We start from the raw sequence: 22,718 nt of genomic DNA, 5'->3' as shown, positions 1-22,718 counted from the left end.
CCATTCTCTCGTTAGCGTTAATTGCAGCTGTGGCAGCGGTTAAAGGCAAGGTCCTCCTCTGACTCCCAATCATTTATCTCTCCATTACAGAGAGCACTCGGGGTTTTTATTGGTGTAATAAAGTTGATCTTCACTACCACAAAAGCCTCCTGACCCCTGGGTGGTCCAGAGCCCCCAGACTGAACGTATTCATCATCTTGATATTCCCTCTGTGTCACACACACTGGCAGGGACACAGGCATGAATGTTGTTTTTTACTTACTTTTTAATTAGAACAATAAGCTAGGATTACTTTAATTAAGCAAAGGATAGATGTCTAGCGTGTGGGTGGGGTTTTGTGTGTGCTTGCCTGGATGGACAACTTTGACTAACCTTTAGATTTCCTTTTCTTTTGTAATCATCTTCAACAGTGTTGTCATGCTAATGATGCTATACAAAAATATTAACTATATCTCATTAATGTCTTCACCAGGAGAAAAACATCTTTGAGGCTGCCCAGTAATAAATCTAATCCATGTGTGCCCTCTGGTGGTTGAAAAATTTATTGACAACATTTGAGATTTGCAACCAGTACAAGATTCGGGCCTTTAAAACAGACCAAGGGCAATGATAATAGATTAATAGAAACACATAGGAATAACCAAATTACATTCCTATATGACAAGGTCAAGGAGTAAAAAGCTATACTGTGGCAGAGAAATCAGTGCATTAATGTGGAAACGTTTGATCTTAATATGTAGGATTCCATGAAATACAACTGTATGAATTAAAAACAAGAACTGCAGTGACCATTTGCTCAGGTGAGTGTCGAAGAACCAGGTCTGGATATACACCTATCATGTTTGAAATGACAAAACAAACAAACATTAAACTATCCGCAGTATTGGTCACATTTCTATGGCTTTACCTTTGGTGTTTAAAGATCAATGCAAAAATCACAAAATGCTTCAGTGAAAACAAAGTACAAGATTATTTTTTTTTTTTTAGGTTTATCAGCTTTCATTTTGACTATAATCTTCATTGTTTTGAAACAGCTGAGTTGACCTGGATAAGAGTAAGTTCTGAATCAAAGGTGTCAAACAGACGTCCGGTCAGCTGTGTGTCTGTTTAAAGGTCAGAGGGTCTTTGAGGTTCTGGGTGCCTCTGTAAGCCTGGGGTGCTGCCTTTGAACAAGAGGTCAGCTCTCTCAAAAGCAGATTATCCTTATGTCATCATGACCACAACAACACATATTTCCTCATGTGTTTTATTTGAAATTCTTTCAACTAAACACTTCACTACTGATAAATTCAGTCTGTGGTCAGACATCATTAAATACTGGCGTAAAACAAATGTTTTATCTCATATCAAATGCATTTGACAAAACATGAAATTTATATTTTGTTTTTTAAATTTGTGTTTTAAATGTGTATGCTGTATATTTAAGTGGAATTGGAGCCTCACATTCAATACTTTGTGACTCATCCTTCTTTCTTTTACGCAACAGCAGAAATGCACATTTCAGTATTGATGTAAACTGTCTCTGTGGAAGACATCACATTATTGTAACTAAATGCACATCGATGCTCCTGAGTCCGATTTACCACCCACCCAATTTCCAAGAAACGATGAGTTACGCAATACACTGCTATGTGTATTCTTGTGTATGTGAGTGCACAGGATGTTTTGTGACGCAGGCGGGGGCAACAAACCAGTGATGCAGAGCCTCGGACTCAGCTTTAAAACCTGCCACTGAAACATCCATCACACACATGCAGGTCTGTCTTCAGAGAAGGACACATCACAACCTCACAGGTGAAAGGAAATATTTTTCATTTCACGATTTGAAAAACGAACTGTTCTGCTTCTTTCAAGTGTTTTACTGTGTTTCAAGCTTCATTTGTTTGATTTGCCTAAATAATATTCTTTGTTTCTATTGTCAAAGGGAAAACGTTTGGATTTGGTGGCAAAGAATTCACATTAAATCATCAGAAAATAACTATGTGGGTCCTTGGGAAGATCAGGGAGAGCATGGAGAGCATTCCTCTAGAGCTGAGTCGCTACATAGGAAAGAGTGAGGAGGACATCCTTCTCTCTTCCAAGACCAGTTTCCCTCAGAATCTACACAGCAACATCCTTACTCCTGACAAGATCCCAGAGTTCTGCCTGCCTCCTCGGCTTTGCAAGAGAAGCCTTCTGCCAGAAACAGAGAAAATCCCATCATACCTGCAGGATCTGAAACAGCTAACTAAGAGAATTTCAAGTCCCACTCATGTAAAGTCGAAGAATGGTGATGAGTCAGTGGCTTTGAAGAAAAAACAGAAACCTTTGCCATTCTCTGCTGAGGGTTATGGTCTGACTGGGATATACGAGAGCCTCAACACTCGAAGGAAAGAGTCTTTGTTCCTCTCAAAATGCCCCGTTTACATGTTTGATAGAAGTGTTCCTGCTACAGCGCCTAAGCTGGCAAAGGAGACAAACCCACCCCAGTCATCTGGGTTTTTCCCACTGTTCTCATGCAAAAGTCTGTCTGAGACTTGGAGTACAGAAAGAGAAACATCTTCTTCCAGTGACTCCTCTCCCCTCAGTTCCCTCTACAGTTCGAAATTCTCCCTCTACATCGCATCAAGCAGGGGCCGTCTAAAAGGAGCGGTGTCTTGTCCGTCGTTATTCGACAGCAAGAAGGACAGAGGGAGGCAGAGGAAGGGGTTGATGAGTTTAACCACCTCTCCCAGCGGACCTCCAACCTTGGAGAATAGCTCTCCTGTCCTTCTTCCACTGCATGTCTTGCAGGGCCAGCAGAGGTCTCAGCAGGAGCACGTCCTCCCCTTGCAAGGCCGTGGCAGAGTGCACCTCTTTGCCGAACACACCACCTTCAAAGACCCACAATGTTCCCTCTCCACTGTCAGAGTACGTGTGGTGTCTGTGGAGGGTGTGTGGGATTGTGCTGACCGACAGACCTTGAACTGTGCAGTGAATCTATGTCTGACCCCCGGGAAGCTGCAGCAGCAGGAGAGCACCACCATCAGGAATTGCCGCAGCCCAGTGTTCAATGAAGATTTCTTCTTCACAGAGCTCGGTCATACAGATCTACAGGATCTGCAGCTCATGTTGAAAGTGGTGGATAAGCCTACAGCTGGAAAACTGAGGAGGGGGGCAGTGATCGGAGTGGTCACTAAACCACTGTCACAGCTGCTTGCTTTCAACAAACCAGTTGATTAACATTTTTCTACAATAAAAACAGCTGAAATGGACTCCAGAAGATGCACTTTATGGAGGCTATGGGTGCACTTAGCTGCTTTATGTAAATCCTCCTCAACAAGCAGCAGCACAATGAATTAGTTAGCAGCAGACTAGTGAACACACTGAAGCATTTTGTTGTTGGAAGAGCAAATACTGGATTTAAATTTGTCAGGTCGCAAGAAAATTAACTCTGCAATGAATGCTAAGGTTGTGCTGCTTCTCTAAGATGTACAAAATGCAGTTGTTTACTAATATTCATAGTAACATGGGTGATAATGACAGCTATTGTCTTTGTCTGCTGCATCCAAGTAGCCAATAAATATGAGATAATGTTGTGATGATGAACTTTTTGAGTATTCTCTCTAATTAGGTCACATAATTGTACTCACTAATTATGCTATTGATATTAAAAATGGTAGCACAAGCTGAATGTTATGACCTGTAGTGCTTTTGTGGTACTAATTAAACTGTCAGGTTTGTAAACATCATTTGTGACTATTAACTCTGAGTCATCATGCAACAAACAAACACAGCAGGAAAAGATAAACAACAATCCAAAGGCAGTCAATAAAGAAATACGAGAGCTTAAAAAAGAAAAACAAAGGGACAAACCATGCACGCAGGTAACGCTGGGGACACACACGGTGAAAATGGCTGGTAAGACGACACAAGACGACGAACACAAACACGAGGAGAAGTGAGTTTATATAGACACTGGGGCGGGAAGCCAATCACACACAGGTGTTTCAATATGAAGGGGCGGGAAAACAGACGAAGACGAAATGGGTGAGTACAACACACAACAGGAAATTATAAAATAAAACAGGAAGTAACTGATACATGCGCTAAGAGCGGGAATGCTGGATGGGACACTGTTGTTAATCTGATAATTAAAAATTATTGAGTCTCAATATGAGCATTAAGGAATTACATTCTTTGATTTCTACTTGGTTTGTTACTAATCATCTGATGTACATAGACTGATGTACTTACAGCTAATATTTTGGTTGTTATAATGACCAATAAATAAATGAAATTGTTTATTTATGATTTCAATACTGTCCATATATATATATATATATATATATATATATATATACATACATACACACACACACACACGTGGACAAAATTGTTGGTACCCCTCAGTGAAAGAAGGAAAAACCCACAATTCTCACTGAAATCACTTGAAACTCACAAAAGTAACAATAAATAAAAATTTATTGAAAATTAAATAATCAAAATCAGCCATCACTTTTGAATTGTTGATTAACATAATTATTTTAAAAAACAAACTAATGAAATAGGGCTGGACAAAAATGATGGTACCCATAACTTAATATTTTGTTGCACAACCTTTTGAGGCAATCACTGCAATTAAACGATTTCTGTATTTGTCAATGAGCGTTCTGCAGCTGTCAACAGGTATTTTGGCCCACTCCTCATGAGCAAACAGCTCCAGTTGTCTCAGGTTTGATGGGTGTCTTCTCCAAATGGCATGTTTCAGCTCCTTCCACATATGTTCAATGGGATTCAGATCTGGGCTCATAGAAGGCCACTTTAGAATAGTCCAACGCTTTTCTCTCAGCCATTCTTGGGTGTTTTTGGCTGTGTGTTTTGGATGGTTGTCCTGTTGGAAGACCCATGACCTGCGACTGAGACCAAGCTTTCTGACACTAGGCAGCACATTTCTCTCCAGAATGCCTTGATAGTCTTCAGATTTCATCGTACCTTGCACACTTTCAAGACACCCTGTGCCAGATGCAGCAAAGCAGCCCCAAAACATTACTGAGCCTCCTCCATGTTTCACCGTAGGGACAGTGTTCTTTTCTTCGTATGCTTGGTTTTTGAGTCTATGAACATAGAGTTGATGTGCCTTACCAAAAAGCTCCAGTTTGGTCTCATCTGTCCAAAGGACATTCTCCCAGAAGCTTTGTGGCTTGTCAACATGCATTTTTGCAAATTCCAGTCTGGCTTTTTTATGACTTTTTTTCAGCAGTGGTGTCCTCCTTGGTCGTCTCCCATGAAGTCCACTTTGGCTCAAACAACGACGAATGGTGCGATCTGATGTACCTTGGCCTTGGAGTTCACCTTTAATTTCTTTGGAGGTTGCTCTGGGCTCTTTGGATACAATTCGAACGATCCGTCTCTTCGATTTGTCATCAATTTTCCTCTTGCGGCCACGTCCAGGGAGGTTGGCTACTGTCCCGTGGGTCTTGAACTTCTGAATAATATGAGCCACTGTTGTCACAGGAACTTCAAGCTGTTTAGAGATGGTCTTATAGCCTTTACCTTTAAGATGTTTGTCTATAATTTTTTTTGGATGTCCTGGGACAATTCTCTCCTTCGCTTTCTGTTGTCCATGTTCAGTGTGGTACACACCTTTTCACCAAACAGCAGGGTGACTACTTGTCTCCCTTTAAATAGGCAGACTGACTGATTATGAGTTTGGAAACACCTGTGATGTCAATTAAATGACACACCTGAGTTAATCATGTCACTCTGGTCAAATAGTTTTCAATCTTTTATAGAGGTACCATCATTTTTGTCCAGGCCTGTTTCATTAGTTTGTTTTTTTTTAATAATTATGTTAATCAACAATTCAAAAGTAATGGCTGTTTTTGATTATTTAATTTTCAATAAATTTTTATTTATTGTTACTTTTGTGAGTTTCAAGTGATTTCAGTGAGAATTGTGGGTTTTTCCTTCTTTAACTGAGGGGTACCAACAATTTTGTCCACGTGTGTATATAGTCCCTGACAAAAGTCTTGCCGCTTCTCTTAAGTTGTAGGAACAACAAATAACAACTGGACTTGTAGTTGATCAATTGGAATCAAAAATGGCTCATATGAATGACAAAGCCCTCTAGATTATATTTATTATGTCATAATAAAGTTTTGTATCATTCATTGAGTTTTATCATTTAATTAGGACAGAAAGGTCAGATTTTGCTTGGACAAAAGTCTTGTCACATACAAAAATAATGTTGAAATTATACATATACTTTATTCTGAATACACAAATATGCTATAAAAACATCAGAACATTAAGTCATGGTGTCTTGCAAAAAAGAATTAATATTGTGTATGACTTCCAGAGCTTGGAGGACTGGACTGTCGAAGCAACAAATGCTTTTCTCTAACAGGTGTCTGCCTGACCTGGGTTTGTCATAAACGTCGCCAGCTTCTTCAGATCTTCTTCTTATCCTCTCTGCTTGACATCTGGATACATTAAAGCTGTCTGCCACCTCAGCAGCAGACTTGGTCTTCAGGGTCTTGATGATCAGCACTTTGGTCTGTGGTTGGATCTTTGGCATGCTGTCGGGGTCAGGTTGGGCTTCATATGAAGGTCTTGTGTCTTGGGTTTCTTTTTATATACACGAGGGAATGTGTCAGTTACAGTATTTGTCACAGGTGAACTTCTAATATGTGACTGGTTGAATCATTTAAAGACATGACAAGACTTTTGTCCTTGCAAAAGCAGATGTCATGGGCTAACCCTAACCCTAACCCTAACCCACGACAACAAAATAAACCAAATAAACATGATTGAAGAAAAATTAAGAAAATCAAATACTTTTAAAAAATATAAATATTTAAATTTATAATAATAACAATAACAATAACAACAACAACAACAACAACAATAATAATAATAATAATGAACACCCATGTTTGCATTAGAGGTTTAAAACATTTTCACTTCCTCATAAGCGTCACTCATTGGGAAATTTTACATGTTTCTCTTTCTTTAATTTTAGGCACTGGGCTGACATTTACTGAAACCTGGATATTGGAGTTGCGACTTCACCTATCTTATCTTTACAGTTCTCAGATGGCCAATGAGATTTCAGTGACAGTGGTTCTTGCTGGCCACCACCTTGTAGATGCTACTGCTTTCAACCACCAAGTCCCAGAGAGAATAAAGCAGACTGCATGTTTAAATGATTTTTACATCTTAAAAACAAATTGATTTCATTACTTTCTAGCTTACAGTGTGTAAAATATTTAATATTGGAAAACGGGATAATGGCTTTCCATGAAATATAAAAACAGAGCATGTTTCACTCAATTGAACAGCTCTCATATCACTGATAAATTGTGCCAGTGCAGTGTTTTATTATTGAATTTGTGAATATGAAATTTTCCCAGAAGAATTCTGAAATCATTCATGATAATATTCTTCCATAAAATGCCTACTTAAAGCTATTTATTAATATTTGACATAACTGCAGTTTTCCTTCTCAGGCAGCCTTACAGCAGAGTGTGGTTGTTGTGCCTGAAGTCACCAATCGTGTTGCAGTTGCGTCATGACGTCAGGTCCCGCCCTTCGCACGACGTCCTAATCAGACGTTGGGGCAAGCTAGTCCTCAGGATGTAAACATGGTGACACACAAATGAACGAAACGCCAAAATGGTATTCGAAAGCTTGGTGGTAGATGTCCTCAACCGATTTTTAGGGGACTACGTTGTCAACCTCGACAGCTCGCAGCTGAAGCTCGGCATATGGGGAGGTAACTGAACTTATGTTTGGCGTTTTAGTTGACTAGCTCGCTCTCTACGCTATAGCTAAATGCTAATAGACGTTAGCTACCAGGCGCGTGAGAGAGCCTCCCTCAGCTGTCAGTGTCAGTTTTTCTTTCGCAGAGTCCACTTTAGCTGCTCATTCTTAACGAGGCAGTGCAGCCAATGTTAATTTGTAGATGGATAAAGACGCTTTGTTAATTTCGGACTGCTGTAGTTATTTTATGTTGCCTTCTTTGCTGCTGTAAGTCGGTTTGACCAGTGCAGTCATGTGAGTTTCAGAGAAGCGAGCAGCCCGAGGTTACACCCTTTCACACGGACAGGTCATGACTCGCCACCGGGTTTCATGCTGAGCTCTTTTTTAGGACGACACAAAAATCTGAAGCTCTGTGCACTATCCCGACAAATTAATGTATGAGATTCTTCCACTGCTCAACCTGTAGCCCCTTGTGAAACACATCAGTGAATCACAGTATGAACTTCTTCTTTTTCTCGGTTTCTTTTCTTGGTAGATATAATAAATGAATTTTTCAAATGTTAGACATGCGAAAATTGATATATACGTTGCTCAGTATATGTTTTAAGAATCATGGTAAATGATCTCAGATGTGAGATGAATGATTTTATTGGAGTGTGTGCTTGTCAATAGACAAAGGCCAAAGACCTCTTGTTTCGCTTTGACTGGGTTTCTAAAAGTGGAAAATGATGTAACAGTCAGTAATGAAGCGTTCCTTTCATTGTAGGTGATGCTGTACTCACAAATCTTGAAATAAAGGAAAATGCCTTGGTAAGTTGCAATTGAGTGTGAGTAAGCAATATTGGTCTGTCATTACATTCTGGCATTTATTATAGATTTGTGTTGTGTAATTACATTTTTTTTGTTGCAGAGTCAACTTGACATTCCTTTTAAAGTGAAAGCTGGTCATATAGGTAAAGTTCTAATAACTAATCCCTGTCTGGCAACTTTGGCACAGAGAAACAGTTTACTAGTTTACTTTTCTGTTCACAGGACGACTGGAGCTAAAGATTCCATGGAAGAACCTCTACACTCAGTCCGTCGAGGCCACACTGGATGGTGTCTATCTGCTTATAGTCCCGACAGCAAGTAAGATCACAATCAGTTTCTATCGAATACATAAGCAGTCATAGAGTGTACAACCAATCACCAGCGTTTCGTTTGACACGCACAATGGCTGATGAATATTAACCTGTTGCATTTCAGTGATAACGTGATTAGGCCCCTCTTTTTATGTTAATTGTTTTAAAAACGTACAAAGTTGCGGCCACAGCCATCCTGTGCTGCAGAATGGTCTGGCTACAGGAATCTAATCGGGAACCTTTCCGACTAGCAGATGCAACACAATGTAACAGAACAGTCAGACAAAAGAGGTCTCTCACTTATTCATGACTCTAAAGTACTTGTCCTAGCAAGTAGGTCAAGATGTTTAAGATGTCTGCTGTCTGTTTCTTTTGTTTTCAGATGCATGCAGACAATTAATAACATTTGTTGACCACTTTTCCTCCAGGTATAAAGTATGATGCCGAAAAGGAGGAGAAACAGCTACAGGAGGCTCGTCAGAGGGAGCTACAGCGGATAGAGGAGACGAAGCTAAAGGCTGCTGAGCAAGGTCAGAGTCCAGCTTTGATTTTAAGATGACTGTGTGTGTGTAAACGTGTCTACACAAAATTCTGTGTGCTGTTATGTACAAAATACTCAGCAGTAGGTTTTTAGCAGTTTTTAGAGATATTCTGATCCAAGATGTAAGAGAGAACAAGTAGTTGCAAGTAAAAAGTTAGCAGCCCTAAATAGTTGCTTTTAGGTTATGTAGACTGAATAGTAGTAGCAGAGACTACAATGCAGAAATTGTGGAGCGGAAGCAGCAAAGTAGCAGGATCACAGATTTTAGGTCACGTTGCCATGGTGTGGTTGGGAATGTCCTTACAGCCAGCAGTTTGCACACTTTCTCTGTATTTTCTGTGGTTTAGCACTGCATGAATAGAGCACAATAGAACTTTTTTTTCCTGTAGTGGAAATTATCTATATTTAACCAGGGCTCCAGACTAACTTTTTTCCTAGGCGCACAGTGGCCCCTAACTTAAAATTTTAGGAGCTCAACCAGAAAATTGAGGGGCGCACACCAAAATAGACTTGCAAAGTAAATATTTACATTCCCTCTCATTTTCACTGTATTACTGATAAATACTTGCCCAATAAATGCAGAAACTATGTTTTCAATTCGCATTTTATTGTGCAGCAGTTGACACAACATAACAAGAAAAGCACTCAGAGAGCCCAGTACTCCACCAAGGCCGCTCAGTTGACGGATCATTTCCAACGGATGAAATCTTTAATAAAAATGACCTTGTGCTGAGCACAGGCATGTGTTATGCATGTGCACGTTATGTATTTATACCGAATCGCATGTGAGTTACTCTTATAAAGGTCTGTTGATCAGTTCATCAATTTTGGAAAGCCTTTGTTTCGCTAGTGTTAAAATAACCGTTCCCTCCAGGCTTTTATTTTGAAGGTGTATTCTTAATGCTACGGGCTTTTATTTTGTGATCAATTCAGCTCACAGGAAGTGGTTCTCTAAGAAGGTTTCTTGACATGACGAAGACGCTGCCGAAAAGTCAGAAAATTCACATAAAGATGAAAGAAAACGCCTGGCATCTTTCTGCATGGAGTTTGCATGTTCTCCCTGTGCATGCGTGGCTTTTCTCCGGGCACTCCAGTTTCCACCCACAGTCCAAAAATATGCTGAGGTTAATTGGTTACTCTAAATTGCCGCTAGGTGCGAATGTGAGTGTGATTGTTTGTCTGTATATGTAGCCCTGCGACAGACTGGCGACCGGTCCAGGGTGTCCCCTGCCTTCGCCCGAGTCAGCTGGGATAGGCTCCAGCACCCCCCGCGAGGCCGCGACCCTAGTGAGGATAAAGCGGTGTATAGAGGATGGATGGATGAAAGAAAACGGTTACATGCTGTTGCTGTCTAGCAAAGGACGTGTCTAAACTTAGAAACAGATGGAATGAAGACAATTGAGGAGTGAAGGACAGAAAAGTGAATTTGTGTTCAAAATAAGGCTGAACGTAAATAAAGGCTTTGTGAAACATCAGGAGCTTCACCGTCATTCGTCCCCCGCTCTTCCACACATTGGCCCGCCTTCTTCTTCTTTGGTGTTCATCTTCTTTCTTCTTCTTTTGGCGTTAATGTCGGTTGGTAAACCAGCTCATTTGTACATTACTGTATACTGAGCTAAAGTGTGGAGCAGAAGTTTGTAAGCAACAAAAAATATTCAACAGTAATTTAAAAAGTCGGCAAATTTACTGGTCGCACATGCGCGAGTAGATGAAACATTTACTCGCACTCGCTCAAATTGTGGTCACAAAATGCGACCATTTAGTCGCAGTCTGGAGCCCTGTTAATGATATTGGACTGATGCACTTGTTGAAATGCTGTTCTAGTGTAGAAGTATAAAGACTATTAAGACATTGTGCAAATAAATTGTAAGAGTTCAAGTTAGACCGGCGAGCAGGGCTGAATGATATTTTAGCATCTGCTTTACAATAGCATGTAGTTGCCATTGTCACTGTCATAGTTATTTTAAGCTAAAATTTATTTTTTGTATTTGACAGAGAACCCCAAGCTAGAGAAGCAAGACACCTTTGTGGAAAAACTTGTCACTCAGGTCATAAAAAACCTGCAAGTCAAGATCTCTAACATCCATGTGCGCTATGAAGATGATGTAAGTATTCAAGCTGAGTTACCTTAGTGGTAATGTATGTTCATAAAAGAAATGTATATGTTACTGAAATTCAGATGAACTTACCAAACACACTTCCAAAAAACAAAAACGCACAAATGAAAAAATGACACAATGAAACATTGTGTCATTGTGTCATCACTCGATGCAGAATAAATCGAGTCCTAACGCAGCTTTGCTCTTATTGCTCTCATTTTTTCCCCCATAGGTCACTAATCCAAACTGTCCTTTATCATTTGGAGTATCACTCAAAAACCTCAGCCTTCAGGTAATGTACTTTAAAGTCCTGCCTTTCAGATTGTATGCTTTATTACATTCAGCAACTAACTTGTTCTTAATATCGCGACTGAATACTTGAACTTAATAAAAAACATATGTAAATATAAGGTTGTTCTTTAAGACCCCCATAACACACTGCTTGTTTTACAGACATCTGATGAAAATTGGAATCCAAGTCTTTTGGATGAGAATTCCAGGCTTTTTTTCAAGGTAAGAAATTCAACCATTTTCACTCTCAGCTACACCTGTACTGTGTAACCTATGCATTTATATTTTATAGCAAATATCAGATGCATTCTGTGCAACAGTGCATGTTTTTTGACACTGTATTAGCCTTTTCAAGTCAACTGAAAGTTAAGCTAAATTAAAAAAGTAGCCCCTTTGACGATTTGAACTAATAAGTTCAGTTCTATGAATTGTTTTTGTCAGTGGTGTGTTTCCCTAAAAGTTTGGGCCGCGATCCAAACTTAGGAATCCATTGTGCATTGTCGGCTCTTTTCATCATCCTAGTAAGCAGCTTCACAGCTGTATTTTTTTTTTCTCCATTCTTCTCAGCTGGTTCAACTAGATAACTTGTTTGCCTACTGGAATGTCAACTCAGTACTCTTCTCCAATCACAGTGCAGATGAAGCCTTGGTGAGTCCCCGCATTATTACTGGGTTGTGCTTTGTCTCCGCCTGTCTGGAGTTAGCCATGTCTTTTTTTTCTCATGACAACTGAAGACACAAAATCAGTACTACAAGCACACAGATCACTTGCAGGCAGCAAAAAAATTTCAAAGAAACGAGTCACAGTGTAAACAGCCCTTTTCATAAACCTTTTCAAAGTCTTTGCTGTAATTCACTTGGTGAAAGTATTGGTCACAATTTGCTTTCAGAACAAGCCTAATAGATAGAATGTTTATAAATGTGTGTTGTAATGATTTTCTTCTATGCATGTTGTTAAAGCAGTAACAAAAAGAAATGAAAAATGTTACAAGACAAAGAAAGTAGTCAGTAAAGAAGACAACTGAAATGTATATTAATATTCCTGTGTTTTTTTTTTTTTTTAGCAATGTCTCAAGAGCAGCATGGAAATCAGCCACTCTTTTTCTGTCAGCCACGACTTCAGTGAGTGCGTCCCTGTCATAACTAAATCTAGACACCCTCATAAAACCCAGCTAACACCACGTCTTTCTTCACATATGTGGAAAAAGTACTTTGTAAAGAGAGACTGATTTGGTATTTGATATGTAATGATTTAGAGTGACACTACAGAGCCTGAACAAACGTGTGAATCACACTGCTTGAATCATCGCCAACAACACATTTTAGCAGACTTTCAGTTCATCTCAACAGATTTTGTTTTTGGTTTCACTTGTAGATACTAATTTACATATTTTTGAATTCCAATGCTTACAAAGCAATAACATAATACCAACTTTTATGTCACCAGGTTTATTATTTGCTCATAGAAACATAAAGCTATGTGCAATTCAAAAGGTAGTTGAAATGCCATTGTTCCTTTCTTTACATTTTTAAATTGTCTCGTGTTGCTGGTCTACAGTCTTTCGTCCCATCTCAGCGGATGCTAAACTGCGGATGAATCCCAGGTCAGATGTGGATTTCTCTTCTCCTAAAGTGGACCTAATGGTCAATCTCAGTGAGGTTGCCATTGAACTCAACAGACCCCAGGTGTGTGTGTGTGTGTGTACGTGTACGTGTACGTGTTTATACCGGTGAGGACTTGGTGGGGACTTTGACCTGACTCCACGCTATCTCGGTGGGGACTCACGTCACGGTGGGGACCAAAAATGAGGTCCCCACGGGGGGAAACAGTGTTTTCTTGGCCATGTTGTTGTTACTGAAAAAAGTAAAAGTGCAAAAAAGTTTCTTTAGGGTTAGGCATTGTTTTGGTCTGGGTTAAGGTTAGGGTAAGGGTTAGGGATTAGATATGTATGGGAGTCAGTGGTAAGTAGCAGAACCAGACGTGTGTGTGTGTTGTATATAGCATAGTTTTTGTTAAAGCCTTAAGCTGAAGATAAACGATGTGGCATGATAATTGCACAGCACTGCTATGTAACTGCTGACTTCCTGTCTTTCTAGTACATTAGCATCTTGGAGCTGCTGGGCTCTGTGGATATGATGTCACGAAACCTGCCATACAGGAAGTACAGACCCATGGTCCAAGTTCACAAGAATACCCACATATGGTCAGAAAACACTTGAGTGCCATATGGACACATGCTATTTGACATCTTACCAACACTACATACTGTGCACCTAGTATTATAGATTGTGATGGTGATAATATGCTCGTATGTTCCTGGATTCCAGGTGGAAGTATGTGATCACAGGCATCCTGGAGGTAGATGTAAAGCCACGTCTCCACATGTGGTCATGGCAGCACATTCGCCGGCACCGGCGGATGGTGAAATGCTACAGAGAGCTCTACAAGACAAAGATCACCAGCAAGAAGCCCAGTGAGGAGCTCCTCAAACAACTAGAGGTAGGACAGGGCTGAACTGAACTGAATGAAAAGGTGGAGGAGAAAGAACGGAGGTAGGAGTGAGACAGAGGGACCTGTGGGGCTATTTGACTGTTTGACTAAGATAAGATAAGATAAGATAGACTTTATTAATCTCACAAAGGAGAAATTTAACATTACAGGGCTCTTAGAAACAAAAAACAGAGGAGTGCAAAAGTCACGAAAGTGCAAGAACAAGATAATAAATATTGCACATAATAACAACTACACAGTAGTGTTATATAGTCTGATGGCAGTGGGGATGAAGGACCTGCGGTAGCGCTCCTTCTTGCACTGAGGGTGTCTGAGTCTTGTGCTAAAGGAGCTGCTCAGCTCCACTACAGTCCGGTGCAGTGGGTGGGAGCTGTTGTCCATGATGGATGAGAGCTTGGTCAACATCCTCCTCTCACCCACATCCATCACAGAGTCCAGTGGGCAGCCCAGGACAGAGCTGGCCCTCTTGGTCAGCTTGTTCAGTCTCTTCATGTCCCGCTCTGTGCTGCCCGGGGCCCAGCAGACGACAGCGTAGAGGAAAGCAGAGGCTACCACAGTGTCATAGAAAGTCCTTAGTAGAGGTCTGCACACTCCGAAGGACCTCAGCCTCCTCAGAAGGTGGAGGCGACTCTGGCCCTTCTTGTACAGAGCATCAGTGTTGTGGGACCAGTCCAGTTTATTGTTGAGGTGAACACCCAGGTACTTGAAACTGTCCACTGTTTCAATGTCCTATGCCCAACTATTAGAATTGTCCCACTTCCCACTTTACGTCTTAAGATCTAAACACACCACTCTGCAAAAACATCAAAACCTCTTGCCTGATATTGTGTAGCCACCCCTTGTACCACCAAAACACTGGTTTAAATGTTGTGACTGATTGATGTATTTAAACCATAGACAAGCTCATATGATGTTAGGAAAACAGTCTTTAATTATTCAAAGAAATGTTTCCTCATCCATCTCCATTTCCTGTGATGTATTGATTTAAGATAGATAAAATTATGAAATTGCGTCTTTGCACTTTCCACTAACTTTATTTGGAATTCTGCTTCTGATATCCTTAATTTCTAAAATATTTCTGGCCCAAGTTGCAATTGAAATTGATTTCTGCTCAGCTGTATGCTGGCAAAGACCTTGAAGACTACAGTAAATGTAATTGTATGTCTATATCAAATGCAAAGGTAATATATTATGCATGTAGTTAATTACAAAAATATTACCTTGTAGTGCCTTTCCGTTGTTCATTTCCTTTTTATTACAGCCTTAATTACTTACATACATATCTAGTGTTCAATCAATAAGGAGATTGACTGAAGTACATTGGAAATGGATGTTATGTTTCAGAGGAAACACTTTAATAATACATGACTGTAAAGGTGCCCATGGCATTCCAGATAAGGTGTAGTCCTCTGTCTCTGTACAGCTCTATTGGTGTCATGTTTCTCTGGTGCCATTAACAATTTCTGCATGGAGAAGGAAGAATTTACTAAGAGTTCTAATCAGTTTATCTCGTGTTTATCCTCAGGAGCCAGAGAAATCCTTGGATATTTTTAACATCACACTGGCCAGACAGCAGGCTGAAGTGGAAGTAAGTTTTCTTTCATACTTATTGTGGACACCTTCAATTGGTGTACTCACCATGTATCTGTGGTACAAACTGTCCCAAACTATAATGACTGTAATGCATTTTATGATCTCTGTTTGGGTCAGTTGTTATTATACCCCTTCTGTCTCTGAACTGTGCATCTCTTGACAACTAGCTAGAGTTTATTCAGTACTTTGTTTCATATATAATCATAATAAATATTGGTGTGCTGCACAGAAATATCTTACTTTGCCATTTGTTTTAATTTCTTCTCTTCCTCAGGCAAGCAAGGCAGGTCTGCGTATTTACCGTCCAGGGATGAAGATGGAGGAAGAGGAGTCTCAGGGTTGGCTAAGCTGGATGTGGAACTGGGGAGGAGAGGCTGAAACAGAAACAAAAGAGGCCAAGACTGGAGGTAAGATGTAGGAAATAGATATACTTTAAGACTTTGCAGAAAAACAGCAAGGCATGAACATTACAAAACTTGCACAAGGAAAACAGCACCAAAACAAATTCTTCAGTAACTTTTTGTTGTTGTTAGTGCTTGTATTTTCATAATCTTTGTATTTAGTCTCTTCCATTATTTTCTTCTTGCCCTTTCTCTCCGTTTCAGGTTTTGATGAGTTGTTAACCCCTGCAGAAAAATCCAAACTCTACATGGCCATCGGATACAGTGAGACTGCTGCCAATCCCAACCTGCCAAAAGATGTGAGTCATGTCCCTCTGTAACACCCACTCATCAAATAATTATACATTACTGTCCATGTCTTTGCTGCTAAGGTCAAAATACAGTATCAGATACTTTGATTATATCTGCTGCTGTCATTTCTTTTTAGTTTGAGGACATGAAAGTCAATTTCCACATGGAGAGGCTGTCTGTGTCCTTCAAAGACAACAAGGACAAAAATGAGATTATCAGGCTGACTGTGGGAGAGCTCCAGTCTACACTCACACAGAGACCTGGAGCACAAGCAATAAAGTTTGTCACACCTTTTTTTTTTTTTTTATAATATTAGTGCTTTATGTTCTCTGCAAAGAGAAGATTTTTCACTTGATGTCATTTCATTTAAAAAACACAACATAATTGAAATGTTTTAAAATGTTTTTAAAGACAATGTTTTAGCAAATTAAAAGCAGATAATATTTTTACTTTTGGTCGATCAGTTATAGTAGTCCTCATTAACACTGAATCCCTGTAAGAAAAGTCTGTTTGACCTCAAAATGTACTAGAAAGTATCTTACGTGGGCTATCAATTTAGCTTCCAGTATTTGCAGCATGTCATCTTTTAAGATCTTGCTACTAATATTCAGTTTTGTTTTCTCTTTTTTTTTCATCAGAATCACAGCACAGCTTAGTCTGTTCGAGGTCACGGGCCTGGCCAGTGATCGACCTGCTCCAACTCTCCTTTCGTCAAGGAAGGCAGCGACAGGTGCAGGGACCCCGCTGCTCTGCATCCTGTTTGAGACCAACCCATTGGATGAGAGTGCAAACCAGCGGCTTCATGTAGAATCACAACCCTTGGAAATCATATATGATGCGGTGAGTGAGTGTGTCTGTATGCATAAGCATAAAAAACATGAAGGGGGGTACATATTAAATGTATTCTGTGTTTGGGTGTCTGCAGATAACAGTGAACAGCATGTCAGCATTCTTCATGCCTCCAGATGACCTGCAGCTGGATGAGCTCACCAATGCAACCCTGATGAAACTGGAGCAGTTCAGAGACCGAACAGCCACCGGTCAGTTGCACAGACATGTGAAAACGTGTACTATCAGACTTGATCTCAAGAATCTCCAGCCTGATCACAACACTCTGATGAGCAAATGTTTACATTCCTTATTTTCACTGGGTTGTTTTATCTTTTAAATGTGCTTACACACTGTCAGCATGCCTCAGCCACTGTGTCAAATGGATTGCGGTGTTCCTGTTTACTCTCTTGAAACTGATTGTTTCCTGAGCTTGTTCGCTGATGTTTTAAGCTCACTTTTTTACGCAATGCCGCGATTCTCTGGGTGCATTCAGTACTTACATATTCACTAAAGTTAAAAACATTTCACCTGAAATAATTTAACAGGATGCTTTAAAGAGAGTACAGTTAGAATGCATTACAATTACATTTTTCTTTTTCTTGATTGATTGTGTTCTAGTAGGAAATAGAAGTAAAAACTGCTGTTCTGTGCTTCTGCATTGTTTTTTCTCCTTGGTATGGTATGTGCAGTCTTGTCAGTCTAAAAAAGTAGTTAATTGAAGATCTAGAATAAAATTGGTATGGTTTTAAAGTATATTACGCACATGATACAGACTGATGTATGTTGAGGTTTTATGTTAAAAATTAAGTTGCTGAATTGTTCATTACTAATATTGTAATGTGTTGTGGTCACTATTGATAACTTGGTGACATTTTTTTTTTTTTTAGGTTTAATGTATGTGATCGAAACACAGAAAGTTCTCGACCTGAAGGTGAACTTGATGGCCTCCTACGTCATCATTCCACAGACTGGCTTTTACAATGGCACCCAGAACATTGTGCTTTTGGATCTTGGACATTTTCAGGTCAGAAAGTGTCAAGTGGTACATTTTTAACCATTTGTGTTGTTTTTTTATGAAAGCATTACAGTTGCAATCAGAGTTTGAAACTTTCCATGTCAATGGTTTTTACAGATGTCCAGTCAAAGCAAGAAGCATCTGCCTCAGCTGTCAGTGGGCTCCAGTAATATTGAAGACATCATCTCCAGAGCATACGATAGCTTTGACATACAGCTGAGCAGCCTGCAGTTCCTATATAGCAAACCAGGTACACACATGCACACACGCCACATGTCAAAGGTCAGTGTAGTTTGTTTGATCGTACACCTACACACTGCTTCAACAGGAAGATTCCCAAACTTATCTAAACCCAAAACAAAGCAGCTAAACTCCCCAGCCAAACATAAGTACAACAGCAACACCCACCACCAGTAACAGAAACTAATACAAAGTGTGCAAAAACAAACTAAACAAAAGTGGTGCCTCACATTCACACATATTGACCACACAGGTAACGAAGACTCAAAACTCGAATGGCTTCTTCACTAAGCCCACAGTGTCTGTAGCACTCACCATGAGTGTGTACAGAGAGTCTGCAGTACCCACCAACCCAACCACACGTACCGACAGACCAAAACTCATCAAAATACAAACAAATGATCACACACAGAGAGACACCAGAGTGGACAGGTCACAAATACCAGCCGCCCCAACTAACAGCAGGGTTACAGGTGTGGCAGAGGCTGTGTCTGGTTGGTCAGAGGTGGAGGGGAGATGGAGGGTGGCCCAATCAGGAATGTCGGGAGCCAGGGAGAACAGGGCTGCAGCAGTGTAGGTTGTCAACTCCAGAGTCGTCAGTGGGAATGGCTGGCAGCGGGGGTGCTGGAGAGACTCAAACAGCCACAGCTGAACCCACACATGCAATCTTCCCACCAAAAGGCCCAACAGAAAACCACCCAAAACCAGACGGCACACCAATACTGGTGGCCGTAACAGGAGCCAATTGAAATGTAAAACATTTTTTTTTTATGTATGTGATAGATGGCGACTGGAAAAAAGCTCGTAAACAGAAACGGTCGCCACTCCACATCCTGGAGCCAGTGGATCTGAAAGTGGTTTTCAGCAGGGCGATGGTCGTCACAGACTCCCGCATGGCAAAGTAAGTGTGTCGTTTTTTTTTTAATATACCTGGTCAACAAATTAAGAGCTCCTGACAGCAAAATCATTCTTAGCCAAGATATATAAAGTTTAATCGTTACAGACAGAAAACATATCAGAAAAGAATACACTGATGAAATACTGTTTTACTGAGTAAGCCACTTTTTTTTAGTGTGGTTAATTTAATTTTTAAGTTGTAAGAAGGAAATTTAGGGATGTTGGGCTGACTAAAATTGAAAGGTCACAGGTTTGTGTGTGTATCTTTGTGTTTTGATGTCTGTGTGTGTGTTTTAGGTACAAGATGTCTGGAGAGCTTCCTCTGTTGTCTCTTCGCATTTCTGATAAAAAACTTCGAAGCGTTCTGGAGCTGGTAGAAAGTATCCCACTGCCTGAGAGCAGACCTCCTGCACGAAACACTGCTACATCCTCATCTTCAAAGGTAAAAATACACATTTTGTAAAGATGAGATGAATTATCAAGAGATAACATTAAAATGATTTTGGCCAAAATTTAGCGAGAAAAGGACATTGTCTCTGCAATTTCTTCTTCAATTTACTGCAGTCCTCATATGTTTAACTGGCTAGTAGATATTGTTGTTTTCCATAGTAAAGATTATAAAAATGCAATGATAACATGAAATAAATGCCAACTGATGATCACAGTGAAGTTTAGTAATAATAGAAATACATAATTAAATTCTTTCAGTGTGTAATGAAATTTTTTGGTATAGTTAATGTTTGGTGTTCTTTCCTCCGTAGTCAAAACAGTCGTACACCCCTCAGCTCACTCCTCGAAGACCTTTGAACTTAGCTGACCAACGCTCCTCTCTCATTTTCGAGTCATGCGAGACCATCAGCATCACCTCACTAGGTGAGACTCACTTCTGCTCACTGCTCATGAATGCAACCTTCAACCTTGTCCTACTGGATCTGTGTTGCTCCTGCTACTGAGTAATGTAATGCGTGTAGTCCAATAACAAATGAGCTGTTGTGTGTTTTTGTTATTTCTCAGGATCAGAGGAAGATTTGTTCTTTGATGCGCCCAGCTCTCCCATCGGAGATAAACCATTCTTCCCAGACAATCCCATGCCGCTGCGCTACGCAGATTTAAACAAAAGAAGTCGTCTCCTCAAGGAAGACACTCAGAAGAACATGACTGATTTAATCTTGACATTTGAGATCAGCGAGGTACAGAATGGTCTTGGTGAATTAGGTGGCAAACAGCCTTAATCTTTTTTCACAATGAAATTTTTTTTCATATTGACTTCAGATTTAGCATTTTTGATATCCATTGTTAGATATATTGCATTTATTTGTACTGTATTCCTTTGCTTTTTGAAAGTTAAATGGATTTTTTGTGTTTAGTTTGTCCTCATGCAGTTTTACTGTAATTTATGTGTGATTCTTCTTAAATAATGAGCAATGCAAATGTGAAACTTTTTTCTTTACAAGCAATTTTTTTGGGTTGTCCTTATTTAGTTTTCCCATTCTTCCATTGCCCTCTATTTTTTAGGATGCATTTTGTGTTTCGCATAATTCTAATATACATTTCCTGTGTCTCTGTATGTTTTCTGTCCCCATTTCCTGTTTGTTCATCCAGTTTTCCATTCAGTTGTGTCGTCTGTCTGGTAATCAGGAGGTCACGGTGCTTCACTTGGACATAGAGGGTTTGGGCACTGAGCTGAAACTGCGCACTTTTGACATGACATCTAACACCTACTTGCGAGAGATCTGCCTCAAGTGTCCAGAATACATGGGTCAGTAGATGCGAACAGGACTTTGTTACCCCAGACTTCCTATGCAGCATGGTTTTCGGCTAACATTTGGCAATTACAAACATTTTAAAAAGAGCTTGTTAATCAAGTCTGGGGAGTATTGACTTCAATTTTTATTTTATGTTTGATTTGTTCTCTTCTTGTGTAGATTCTGAAGACAAGCAAGTTCAGCTCATCACCACTTTAGACAACACTGAAGTTGACCTACTCACCCTGGAATATATCAAAGTACTTGGGATGACTTACATTGAAATAGAATATAATATCCAACAAATATCTTCAAAATACTAGTAAAGTATTTACTACAGTACTAGCTCTTTCATTAACAGTTTTTGTCCTTTTTAGGCTGATAAGAATGGGCCTGAGTTCAAGACCCAGCACAACAACACAGAGCAGCTCATCAAGGTGAAGGGATTTTAAAGAACCTGTAATTGCAATTTAAATGTTTTGTCATTATTTGTTTTTGCTGTCTAATGATTAAGAAAATGTGTGTCTTGGCTATACAGATTGGTCTGTAATGTCACATTTTGTGGTATTGCTTATCAAATATGGCCTCAGTGCTGTAACATAAAGACAGTCCTATATCATATATCTTTTTGTTTTTATTCTGTCAAATCATTAATATTATGTAGAAGGACAGTAATATGGTATTTGGCACCAAAGAACTAGCAAAGGAGCCAGTTTCTCGGTCTTCACTAATATTTCTCCATTTTCTCTCATCAGGTGACGTTCTCATCCCTGGATGTTCATCTCCATACGGAGGCTCTCCTCAATGCCATGAACTTTCTCAACAATCTCCTTCCTCCTTCCACTAAGAAAGAAGGGGGGCAGGAGGAGCTCCCCACCATCCCTGAGGAGGATGAGGGAGAGACAGAAAAGGAGGGAGAGAAGAAGGAGGAAGCCACTATAACCAGGAAAAAATGTAACTGATATTATCATTACACTCTATCATCTCACAATTTGAATCCTCTTTGACACACATTGATGGTAGTGTAACTGATGCAGACATTTTGATGCATCATGAAATTGATTTGACATATTCAAATCAATCCCAAAGATGAAATATTACAAAGATCTAATTCTTGCATGGTAAGCTTCAGTATCTGTCTTTAAATACTCACTTTTTAAAATCTCCCTTCACATTCTTTCCACAGCTTCAAAGAGTTCAAAGTTTGCAGATGTGGTTAATTTGCATATCAGGGCTGATCTCCGCTGTCTGAAAGTTTTCATTCGAGGAGAAAAAGCCAGGATCTCTGAGATCGGTATTGAAGGTATGGGGGGAACTGTGCTGCCAGTTCTAGGTTTCTTGACAGTGTTGTCTGCAACATTCTTGTTGCCAATATAAGTGTTTTATTTTCTTTTCTGAATTGGTTGTTCATATATTGCAC

The 22,718-nt window shown here is 39.8% G+C and overlaps 2 protein-coding genes across 3 annotated transcripts in view; both read left to right on the top strand.

The window, feature by feature from the left end:
• Positions 1–1,645: 1,645 nt before the first annotated feature.
• LOC110950653 (C2 calcium-dependent domain-containing protein 4C) lies at positions 1,646–3,710 on the top strand. The gene is made up of 2 exons (XM_022193370.2): positions 1,646–1,794; positions 1,925–3,710. Exons 1-2 carry the CDS (start codon positions 1,752–1,754, stop codon positions 3,199–3,201), a joined length of 1,320 nt encoding a protein of 439 aa, XP_022049062.2. The 5' UTR covers positions 1,646–1,751; the 3' UTR covers positions 3,202–3,710.
• A 3,845-nt stretch (positions 3,711–7,555) lies between these two features.
• The window catches only part of vps13a (vacuolar protein sorting 13 homolog A), a 43,208-nt gene continuing 28,045 nt past the window's right edge, over positions 7,556–22,718 (top strand). For both annotated transcript variants that reach the window (XM_051951055.1, XM_051951054.1), the window contains exons 1-30: positions 7,556–7,735; positions 8,489–8,532; positions 8,633–8,675; positions 8,755–8,850; positions 9,272–9,373; positions 11,380–11,489; positions 11,716–11,775; positions 11,937–11,996; positions 12,342–12,422; positions 12,838–12,895; positions 13,332–13,459; positions 13,871–13,977; positions 14,102–14,273; positions 15,811–15,873; positions 16,153–16,285; positions 16,484–16,578; positions 16,707–16,849; positions 17,209–17,410; positions 17,496–17,610; positions 18,289–18,425; positions 18,534–18,666; positions 19,440–19,557; positions 19,851–19,995; positions 20,315–20,426; positions 20,568–20,743; positions 21,156–21,312; positions 21,479–21,558; positions 21,676–21,735; positions 22,054–22,252; positions 22,485–22,601. In XM_051951055.1, coding sequence (XP_051807015.1) covers positions 7,636–7,735; positions 8,489–8,532; positions 8,633–8,675; positions 8,755–8,850; positions 9,272–9,373; positions 11,380–11,489; positions 11,716–11,775; positions 11,937–11,996; positions 12,342–12,422; positions 12,838–12,895; positions 13,332–13,459; positions 13,871–13,977; positions 14,102–14,273; positions 15,811–15,873; positions 16,153–16,285; positions 16,484–16,578; positions 16,707–16,849; positions 17,209–17,410; positions 17,496–17,610; positions 18,289–18,425; positions 18,534–18,666; positions 19,440–19,557; positions 19,851–19,995; positions 20,315–20,426; positions 20,568–20,743; positions 21,156–21,312; positions 21,479–21,558; positions 21,676–21,735; positions 22,054–22,252; positions 22,485–22,601 — 3,346 coding nt within the window. In that variant the 5' untranslated portion in view covers positions 7,556–7,635. The remainder of the gene's footprint in view (positions 7,736–8,488; positions 8,533–8,632; positions 8,676–8,754; positions 8,851–9,271; positions 9,374–11,379; positions 11,490–11,715; positions 11,776–11,936; positions 11,997–12,341; positions 12,423–12,837; positions 12,896–13,331; positions 13,460–13,870; positions 13,978–14,101; positions 14,274–15,810; positions 15,874–16,152; positions 16,286–16,483; positions 16,579–16,706; positions 16,850–17,208; positions 17,411–17,495; positions 17,611–18,288; positions 18,426–18,533; positions 18,667–19,439; positions 19,558–19,850; positions 19,996–20,314; positions 20,427–20,567; positions 20,744–21,155; positions 21,313–21,478; positions 21,559–21,675; positions 21,736–22,053; positions 22,253–22,484; positions 22,602–22,718) is intronic.

The sequence above is a fragment of the Acanthochromis polyacanthus genome, chromosome 7 (assembly GCF_021347895.1).
Source record: "Acanthochromis polyacanthus isolate Apoly-LR-REF ecotype Palm Island chromosome 7, KAUST_Apoly_ChrSc, whole genome shotgun sequence".
Classification (NCBI taxonomy): Eukaryota; Metazoa; Chordata; class Actinopteri; family Pomacentridae; genus Acanthochromis; species Acanthochromis polyacanthus.
The sequence above is the reverse complement of the archived record's forward strand: the minus strand, read 5'-3'. Positions and strand labels throughout refer to the sequence as shown.